General features: G+C 30.7%; 1 protein-coding gene across 1 annotated transcript; it reads right to left on the reverse strand.

Moving 5' to 3' along the window:
* Positions 1-6,617: 6,617 nt before the first annotated feature.
* Positions 6,618-6,929, reverse strand: LOC149515393 (uncharacterized). The gene has a single exon (XM_089742425.1). It carries the CDS (start codon positions 6,927-6,929, stop codon positions 6,618-6,620), a length of 312 nt encoding a protein of 103 aa, XP_089598551.1.
* Positions 6,930-11,467: the final 4,538 nt, after the last annotated feature.

Here is an 11,467-nt window from a genome sequence, read left to right on the forward strand (position 1 = left end):
TTCTCTCGAATATATGAATCTATAGTCTTTTTTCCCACTCCTAGCATTTGGCCCAATTTTTTGTGATTCCTTGACTTGTATTTCTTCATATATGTTCGGTCTGGATACAATAGATACATACCTATTAGAGTCGAGTGCTCATCAATTGTTGGTACCAAATTAACCTCAAGAAGGATCCTAAAACTGTATCATCACCTTGATAAGTGAGTAGTCAACTCCACTAATAAAAGATATGCTATATATCCAAGCTTTTCACAGAAGGCTTCCTACTTTGAAGAGGTCATACCACTCCATATGTTTGATAAGCTTTTCAAGGTGTTGTGTTTAAGGAGTAAGTGGACTTCTCCTGATAGATGTGATAATATGGTAAACAATCTCCTTCTTTTAATTACCTTCATTTTTATTCAATCTTCACCTCTATGAGAAAATCACATTTAAAGAGCATAAATGAGGCATAAACCTGACGTTCTGTGGAATCCATGAGGACTTTTACTGAAATAGTTTTAGGATAAGAATATTATGCAATCTGCAAACATGTTCATGAATGTGTGAAAAAAGAAATAAAAAGAAACAAAGAAATTAGTTAGTCAATTCAATGAAATACAGGGAAAATATAGCAATTAAGATAACAACATGACCTAAAATTTTGGATTTTGTATAGAGGGTGGGAAAATAACGCTCTATCTACGGTTGGGCTTCTAAAGTCAATTATATGTGGTTTGGATTGCTTCTAAAAGGTTTTCAAATTATTTCCTACATCACGATCCATTACAGACTAGTAAGACACCTCAATCCTCACCCATAACAAGCTTCAATCGGAGAGGGTTCAATATAAGTGAAAGTGTTTCGTAAACCCATGTGGAGATATGAAATCTCACGAGGGCATAGGTACTTCACTCCCTCCTAAAGGTAGAGCCCGAGTGGAGGGTTTATGTTATGCACATGCAAGTGAATGACAGATATAATAAACATATGCTTAGGCAAATATAGACACTGAATAACAGGTCAGACAAATAAATAATAATAAAGTAGATATAAGCAATGAAAAAGAAGTAATTTCAAATTTGTTAGATAAGGCCTGGATAATAAGAAATCTTTTACTGGTTTGACTCTTATAATGTCTTCAACGGAGTCGTCAAGCTCTCATAACGTATAGATCCATGGGCCTACTGCTAGACTTGGAATGAAAGGGAGTCGCTACCAATCTTTTTTGGTTATGTGTGATTGGTCACCTAGTTAAAACTAATATGCAAAACAGAGGTTAGGTTCGAAAGTCGATTGTGCATAGGGAAGGTTGTAGCACCTCATAGCACCCATTTGAGGGATGGCACTAGTTTGATTTTGAATTATCCAAACCTTACTCATTTTTCTTAATATACAAGATAGTAAATTTTATTTTTTTTGTTTTTTTCTAGAAGAAGTTTCCTTTTTCTTAAGAAAAGATAAAATTTTTTTTTATTTTTTTGTTCTTCTCTTTGTTTAAAAAAAATAAAATAAAATATGGGTAAAATAAATAAATCAAAATAAAAAAAAACCTGTGGTCGGTGCATGGATCCTTAAGTCGACGCGTGAATCTTGACCTAACAAAACGGCGTCGTTCTAGAGTGATATAAAAGGGTCTTTTCAGCATTTTTTCTCAAAAACCTCAGAACCTTACTCTCTCTACCCTTCAAAATCCTCTAACCTCTCTCTAAAATCCCACAAGAAAGTTTCACCAGAAATTGGAAATCCCATTGGTTTTTGAAAACTTTGTCGAAAAATTCAATCGAAAACTGGAGAACCCACTGGTTTTTAAAAAGCTTGTTGGATTCTAGAAATCTCACCAAAAAATTCAAACTCTGCTGAAAAATTCAATCAAAAATTTCATCATTCGTCAAAAATTTCATCCCAAACCCAAAAAAACCCAAAAAAATTCCAAAAAGAAAAATCCTAAAAAATTCAAAAAAATTCCTAGGTCATTTTAAACCTCTTGAGAACTTTTTACTACTTTAAAATCATTTCCAAAAGCCCAAAATCCCTCCAGAACTCCAATTAAAATCAAAGTCCCAAATTTTGAATCCCAAAAACTCCTTCTGCTAGAATTTTCCCAAAACTTTTCTAGCAATTTTCTCTCTGCTTTCTCTTTGTTTCTGTGTGTCTTAGTGTTAGAATCAATTCAATTTATAGGCGGTCCTAAGAGCAATTTTAGAAAACGGACAAAATCAATTCCAGACTTGGATCCTATGATTGCATTTTGTCTAGTAAAATTTTCGAGCCCAAAATTTCAGTCAGTCTCCTGCTTATATGATTTGGCATTAAAAGTTTGACTCGGCAGGATTCTGATTCTGATTTTGTTACGTGTGAATCAGAACAGAAAAAGAAATAAGGGAAAAAAGAAAAAAAATAATAATAAATCTAATTGGACTTAAATGGGCCAAAAAGGATTTGACCAAAATAGGCCCAATTTGGTTTGGCCCAAAATGGGTCCAATTAGGCCTGGACCAGAACGAGCCCAATTGAATCAGGATCAAAATGGGTCCAACTAGGCTTGGACTAGAATGGTTCCAACTAAACTGAACGAGAATGGGTCTAATTGGACTCAAATCAAAACGAACGTCTAATTGGGCTTGGACCAGAATGGGCCCAATTAAGTCTTGACCAAAATGAGTGTCTACAATGGGCAATTTGGCAATGTTCCATAAAGTTAGCAAATGATTTCCAGCTACTCTTTTCTCTATGGAAATTGGATCGTGATGATGATCTTCCAACTAATGCAGGGGGGATGAATAGGAGAGTGATAGCTCAGGCTCATTGTCCTCTTCACAAGATGAGAACATTTTACATAAGCATTTAGAGATTTCAAGAGTTGGAGAAATCTACCGCTTCATGTCAAAAAAGGCAATAGTCAATTCTTTTTCTGCGTTCAACTTCGTGAATGGCGCTTCCAAAACCTCAAACTTGACGTGAAGGTGTTTTGTGTTGGAATAAATGATAGCCAAAACTTTTTTCTACCTTAAACCTTGGGAGTCTAGACTTCTAGTAAATCGTAAGCATAATTGGTATTGCTTTCGTAGTTGATGGTTTCATGGGGAATATCATATCAATATCTAATAGAGTGGTAGTGTGGTTTCTTGGATTTCTTAGGATTGTGATTCCAACCGCAAACATCTGTACAGATACGAGGCTCATCGTCATACAACTGGAGTGTAACTGATGGGATGAGACTCCAAGTCTCCAACCATGTGAGCAACATGTCTACCCGTTCCAAATCTTAAGGCATTATCTCACCAAAAGAGGTTGAGGTTGGCTCTGTGTCCAGCACCTACTGTGCAGACCACCGCTCCAAGTTGTGAGTCACTGCAACTTTGTTTGCATTTACTAGAATCTAGATTTGAAGAAGGTACAATTAAGTTGGCCGGGGCTGCCTTGGAATACGATTGTCATATGGTACAGTTTTTTTTTTTTTTTTTAATTTTGGGGGACACTCTAATGAAGTTGGCTTCGTGATTCTAAAGTTCCCCTGCTTTTTCCTTGTAATCTTTGGTGGTTTAAGAGTTATTATAATAAGTGTAATAGAGAAATAAAAAAAACCAAATACCAGATTCCAACACTGATTTGTATGATAAAGAAGCATCATTAATCCCTGCTTAGAGAATCTTTGGAGAAGAATCTGTACTATCTATACTAAACAGTTACTCCTCAAAGTTATTTCATCATGAAAGGAATCCTTTTAAAAGTAGTTAACTACAAGAAATGAATGATCATCTTGCTTTTTTTTTATTAGTTTTTAGATTTTTTTTATCGTAAAAAAAAGATTGCAGGAGTTTAAAAATAAAAAAAAATTACAAATAAGATTTGAATTTTAAAATTTGTTGAATGTCACTTACTAAAAATAATTGTATAAATTAATTAAATTATATTTTGAATTGAATTAATTTTTAGATTTGCTTTTAAGTAAAAAATTCCTTATTTTGCTTGGTTGACTTTAAGGCATAATTGAATGGCTTACAATGGGCTTCAAGGGGATCCATCGTCACAGCTGGCTTGGCGGTGCCAATCCCACCGAGTTTTGAAACCGGTTCTTATTTTTAGCTATTTTGATTTTTCTTTAGCCTAAGGTTTTGGCTTCATTTCTAGAGATTTGAACACTAGGATGGATGTGTCTGCTAAATCTCTGTTAAGCAATGTGCAGCGGTTAAAATTGGTTGAAACTTGAAACAATTGAAATGCCTAAAACTATGCGGAGGTATTTGGTTTGAAAGAATTTATATATTTTTCTTCAAAATTTTATTATTGAATATTTGATTTCAATATTTGATTTAAGATTATTTAATTTTAAAAAATTGACATATTTTCAACAGTATCTAAAGTTTCAAAATAAAAAATTTATCTTTTCTTGTGATATTCTAGAATTCTTAAGAGAAAAATAGCGTTATTTTCAAATTTGACCTGAAAAATACCTGAAATAACCGTTATCATTTTGAATAGCATGTCTAAAAATGAAATAGATTATTAAAGACATTTTTTATTAAAAACACTTTCAATAATTCTGTCATAAATTTTTATGATATGATTACTGAAGATATTTTTTTGTCAAAAAATGTCTTGAATTATCTTTAAAAAAAATTTTAATGACATTATTGAAGGAATTTATGATAAAAAATACCTTCAATAATCATCTTATAAATTTTTATAAGGTGATTACTCAAGGTATTTTTAGACAAAAATACTTTGAATAATCTTGAAAAAATTTTGAAGACGGTTATTAAAAGCGTTTTTGGCAAAAAAACACCTTCAATTATTATGTCATAAATTTTTATGACGTGATTACTTAAGGCATTTTTCGTCAAAAATACCTTAATAATCTAAAAAAAAAATTTAATAGGATTATTGAAGGTATTTTTAGCCAAAAACACCTTTAATAATCCCCAAAAAAATTTTTAATAATGTTATTGAAGACATTTCTAGTAAAAAATACTTTCAATAATCCAGTCATAAATTTTTATGAAGTGATTACTCAAGACCTTTTTGAAAAAAATGCCTTGAATAATTTTGAAAAATTTTTTTAAGGCGGTTATTAAATGCGTTTCTAGCAAAAAATGCATTTAATAATTTCATCATAAATTTTTATGACATGATTACTTAAGGCATTTTTCGTCAAAAATGACTTGAATTATCTTTAAAAATTTTTTTTAATGGAGTTATTGAAGACGTTTTTAGTAAAAAACGTTTTCAATAATCCTTTTATAAATTTTTATGAAATGATTACTCAATGCGTTTTTGTCCAAATATGCCTTAAATAATCCCGAAAAAAAATTTTAATGGGATTATTAAAGGTATTTCTAGTAAAAAATACCTTCAATAATTCAGTCATAAATTTTTATAAGGTAATTACTTAAAGCGTTTTTGTTGGACAAAAACGTAAACAAAAATACCTTAAATAATCTCAAAAAAAAATTTTAAAGCAGTTATTAAAAGCGTTCCTAGCAAAAAACACATTTAATAATCCTATCATAAAATTTTATGAGATGATTATTCAAAATATGTTTTTGTTAAAAATATATTGAATAATCTCAAAAAAAAAATTTAATAGAGTTATTAAAGACCTTTTTGACCAAAAATACATTCGATAATCTCCTCATAAATTTTTATGATATAATTACTTAATGTGTTTTTCGTTAAAAATATCTTGAATAATCCTAAAAGAAATTTTAATAAAGTTATTGAAGGTATTTTTGACCAAAAATACCATCAATAATGTCTTTAATATTTATTATTTTAAGAAAATTATAATAATTATTTAAGATTTAATATATATAGATTTTTTCAATCAAATGAATGAATTTGAAAATAAAATATACTGAAAATGAAATATATTTTTGAATATCATATTTTCTTGAGAATTTTTTATTTTAAATTTACAATTTCATGAATAAAATGTCCACTACTACTAAGATATATATATATATATATATATATATATATATATATATAAAGAAAACAGACACTAAATACTGCAAGATTCTCTTTGCTTTCATTATGGTGTCTTCCACTAGTGAATAGTAAATGGGAGAGGCGGTGAAGCATCTTCATCTACTTGTGAATAAAGCAGAAAGTAAAAGTTGTAACATTCTATGTTTCTGTTTTTTCTTGCGTTGTTCACTTTGCGTTGAGATCATAAACTAGGGATAAATTATTTAGTATAACCAAGAACAAGGTAACTGAAGAGAGAGAACAAAGACCGAGAAACACTCAAACATGCTTTGGAACATACTATTTCTTGGTTTAATAATTTGATAAAGTTTCACCTTGAAGACCAACAAGTTATCTTGAAAACCCGCAGTGAGAACTACAGACAGATTGGCATCGCTGCTTCCTGAAGATTTTGCATGAGTTTTGGACCAGAACATGATGGATTTGACTCAAAAAAATGGCATGAATTCACGGCCATTCTAATTTTTGACTTCAATCCAATGGCCTTGCAGAGAAAAGAACTCAAAACTAATAGTTTAAAGACAAGAGGAGAAAATAAGAAAAAAATTGTATACAGAACCATGAGGTTGAATTCTTATAAAGATCAAACTCAGATGATAATTAAACACAGAGTAAAGCTTTCCTATTCATTTTTTTTAATCACATCAATGCAACAATCCATTCCTCCTTAAGATCCTGGATGGATCAGCAAAGCGAGCTGAAAAAGAGCGAGAAAGATTGTCAGGTTCTGCCCATCCTGTTCCTTGGTCAAAATTTCGTGAGTATCCATCTGGGTCATAGGAAGCCTGGAATGCAACAGGAGAACTGAAGATTTTCTTCCTTTCTCTTCTGAACTTCTTCCAAAATGTTATCCACTTTGGTTTGGAGCGATCATCTTTGCCACGTTGCGTGTAGCTCCGGCCTAATGTGATAGTTTCTCTGCCTGACTTCTGCCTGTTCCATACTTTGATTTCCATGGCTAGAAATGAAGAAATTATGACCTTTTTATCTTTAAACTCATTCTAGACTTAGGTGGGAATTGGATGAGGTTTATATAATGCATGTACCGTGACTTTATGTATATAAATATATTATATATAAGAGAAAGCAACTTACACTATATAAACTTCAAAATATTTTATATTTTTTTTTAATTTTTAATTTTGGTAGATTTAAAGATGAAATTAAATATATATATATATATATATTCATGACCCAATTATATTTATCATTTCACCTAAAAAGAAAAACGTCATCAAGTGATCTTTGAGCATTTGTTCAGCCAATTACTTGGCTGCATAAAACACGGCTTGGCTATCAATATTTTGGATGACAATGAATGATTAAAAAGAAAACAGCTATGGTCAACTTAAGAATAATTCAATGGAAATTCTCAACAAAAAGTCCCGTAGATGGTATTTTTGGGTGGCTAGAGGAGTTGAATGAAGGTTGAAGGTAAGAAAATTTGAAGCTGCAGTTAGAAAGTATGGTTATAGGACGTCGGATTTGATTTTTCGGAATGCACTTTTATTTTCAAAGTCATTAAAATGTTTAAAGTTTAGAAAGGATAAAGGTGAAGTGAGTTCAAAAAGCTACAATGCAAGAAAAATATTTCAATTGTATGTACTTAGATTTTCTATTTATTTTTATATGAAAGGAAAGATAATGAAATAATTGACATGATAAATCTACATAAATTTAAAGAGAGTTTACATAAATGATTGTAAATTATATTTAATAATTTGAAACAAACATAAATTATATATAATAATTTTAAATAAATTAAAAATTAAAAATTTAATTTTAAAATGATACTTTAATAAAATATCGATGTTAGATATCTTTTTAATTTTAAGATAAATATGCATTAATTACATAAAAAAAATTACTTTGCTAATGAGTAAATAGTTCTAATAAAATTGAAATATAAATCTTAATAAGAATATTAATGAAAAATTTTAGCTCAAAATTCAAAAACATCGGATGAAGAAAAGATGGACCTGGAATCCTGTGAATAAATGAGAGAGAAATTGAAAAATTAATCGAAACGATCTGAGGCTAAATTAAGGCTCCAGCGAGTTTAAAGGTAAGCTACTAGCTAAGTCTAGAACCAAAACTAGAAAGAGAGGCCCACATTTTCCAGCTTCAAGAGTCAAAAGTTAAACAACCGAAAGAGTCTTCCTTGGCTAGCGGCGTGCAAGTGTATCAAATATAAAATACAGATGTACGAATATTTAAGCAAGTGAAGGTGATTGAATTTTTCCAAGGATTAGAATGGTAACCAATGACCGAACGTCACCAATCGTAGTTTTGAGTTTATAAGTTAAGGGGTTTTCTTTCACTTAATAATAAGTATATATACATATTTTTTAGGTTAGAAATATGATTCGTGAAAAGTGGTATCCAAATATATTTAATTTTTTTTATATAAAGTTTCATAAAAATATTAAAATTAAAGTAAATTCAATCAAGGTGAGACCCTTTCTTTTTTTTTTTTTTACAGACGAAAAAACTATGGCTGTGGTTACACAATTGAATGAAAAAAAAAATGAATTTCACATCAATAAAAGAGATAAAATGATGTTAGATTTATAAATCAAGAATCTTCCTTTGTATAAACGCGTCTTTTCAATTGAAAAAAATGTGAGCAAGTTATGTCACTATGAAAAAAAGTAAACTAAATATAGTTTCCAATTTTGAAAATCTGGCTTGAATAGTAGTTGGAATTAAGTTTGAAAGTTCATATTTGATCAGCTATTCAGTAGCCATCTTAGTTAATCAGCTAGTACTAAATTGCTCTCTTTTCATTCTCTATCGCAAATTGGCCCTGTAAATTCCTACTTTGAGATGTTGGACTGCAAACAGTAATCCCATTATATTTACCAAACTTTGGTAATTTGAGATATCGAATCAATAAAGACACAAATCCATAACTCAAAATTAAACTGCTCCCTCATGAACAAATTAATATTTCACCATTTCTAATTCAAATGAAAAGACAGAAAAGTTGGAAAGGCTTTTACTGTATTTCAGTATCCGTCTGACCTTGGCAATTTATAGATGGATATTCTCCCTAACGTTGGTCCTTAATTTTTTTTTTTCTATTGTCACACATCAACCTTCATGCAGAAAAAGGAAGCAGAAAGGAGCAAGAGACGACAATCTTTTGCACATGAATAAAAAAAAGATTGCTACATTGCACAGCCAAGGACTACCGTCTGTCTGACGTCAAAATTGCAGTTCAACATGATATGAGTTAATCGGAAATTATTAATTGCTACATTGCATAGCCAAGGACTACTGTCTGTCTGACGTCAAAATTGCAGTTCAATATGATATAAGTTAATCGGAAATTATTAACAAAACGAAGCTGAGGTCTCTATGAGGGGGCACTATTTGGTTTTTGTGACTGGTGGTCATGATCCTCAACTTCTCGTAAGCATCACAACAGGTATGAGAATAGTCTGACATAGGCCCGGAAAGCTCAGGCAGGCGAATTTTAAGACTTCCCAAAGACTTCTCTCTCACTTGAATGCAATGTTTTTTCATGAGCTTTAACTTCCTCTTACAACCTCTTTTTCAAGCTATCAACAACAAATTGCCTCTCCGAGACAGGTTCCTTTGTATTTGCATTTCACCTCTTTCAGCATCTATTTGATATGATGCAGATATCTTTTGCCTATACGTATGACAACATTCCTCGAATGCCTGGTTCTTGTGCAAAAATTCCTTCCTAGTTTCTCACATTTTTCTTTTAGCTTCATCTCTTCATCTTGATGTAAAATTTTGTTTTTTTTTATCACATCAGCAAATGAAGAGATAGCAGATTTAGCAACCTCATCAGGAACCTTTTCAAGATAGCCATGCCATGTATGAAGGAGTGCTTAGATTCGAGGATTCTGCACTCACGGAGGAGATGAGATTTTCTCTTTCAAGCTGCTTTCAATGGGGACGAGACCAGTAGTTGAGAGCTTGGATATATTGCTTTTGATGAGTCACAAGCTTATCAAATTGTGAATGCCATTCTTTGACAACACTATGAAGTTGGATGGTGCATTCATGGTGGTGCTTTGTCGTTTCTTTGGAGGCAAGTGCAATGCCAAGATATTTAAACCTTTCAACAATCTTGAGCTGGCTATCATAATGTATGCACATACTTGGCCACATGTTAGCCATCCTTTAAATTAGACGTCAAAATTTATGGTCATTATTAAATTCAGTTCAAGATTTTCAAGTACTTAAGTGCAACATGGATACATAATCAAAAACAGCAAAAGCCATTGGTGCTAAGTTGGTTTCTAAATTCAACACATATGAGCCACACAAACAATCGGGGATAAGCTTTTGAAGAAAAGATGCCAACTACAAAGAAAGCATAATCTCTTCATCAAAGTTATTATGCAGTGCGGGAAAAATTTAGTTATAGTTAGTTGTAATATTATAATCTATATATTTATATTTGTATTCCTATAATTAAGTATTTGTATTCCTAAAATTAAGGACAAAAAATTAGAATAAACAATCCCTCAATTATAGTATCAATTTTAAGAAGATTTAATTTTCTAATTTACCCTGTAATTAGTTATATATAAACGTAAAGTGCTTATATAATTCTTAAGAGAAAATTTTCAACATCCATTCAGTTTTACTCTTAGTTTTCTATGCAATTTTATTTTTTAGTTTTTTCACACGGTATAAAAATCAAGATTTTTTTTTTGTTACCTTTTTCAAATCTGTCACGTGATAGGCTTCTTTCATCTCTGTCTACACGTGATAGGGGCTTATTAAAATGATATTATCTCATATCTAATAAATATTTAATTTCTAGTAGTCTTATATTTAAATTGGACCTTTTCACTTACAATCAATTGGTTTTAAGTTAGATACTTAATATGATATCAGAGCTTTAGGCTTTTCTAGAGAAGCAAAATTTTCAGCCTTCATTATTTACTCTATTTTAAGCCTTCGTTGCCAAACCCTGTTCTATCTTATTTTTTCCTTCTTTAGCTTTAATTGCTAAGAGTCATTTCTAGTTATATTTTAATTATTAAGACTTGTTTCAATTAAAAAAAAGATAACAATATAAAAAAAAAAGAATATGTTATCGCTACCACCTGACTTGAGAAAGTATCGACTGGTAAAATCATCGGAGTACTACAAAAATGTCAGAAACATGGTAAGTTGGTAAAGAAAAGATTGAAAAACTGAGAAGCCTATTGAAAGCCCTTGAAAAGTCTACTAAGATATATTCTTTGGGTAAGGTATCTAGTTCAGGTAAAATCTCTAATTCTTATGTGTGGCAAAACAATTATTTACAGTTGATTGTAATCTTATAATCTATATATTTATATTTGTATATTTAGAATTAAGTATTTACATCCCTAGAATTAAGGACAAAAAATTAGGATAGATAATCTCTCAATTATAAGATCAGTTTTAGAAAGATTTAGTTTCCTAGTATATCTACTAGTTAGTTATATATAAACCTAAGGTGTTTGTATAATTCTTTATGAGC

The sequence above is a fragment of the Durio zibethinus genome, chromosome 13 (assembly GCF_047325235.1).
Source record: "Durio zibethinus cultivar Kanyao isolate XHJ-2024 chromosome 13, ASM4732523v1, whole genome shotgun sequence".
Taxonomy (NCBI): domain Eukaryota; kingdom Viridiplantae; phylum Streptophyta; class Magnoliopsida; order Malvales; family Malvaceae; genus Durio; species Durio zibethinus.

Excerpts from the sequence above, each read along its gene's own strand:
- LOC149515393 (XM_089742425.1), bottom strand. The coding sequence starts at position 6,929 with ATGGAAATCAAAGTATGGAACAGGCAGAAGTCAGGCAGAGAAACTATC.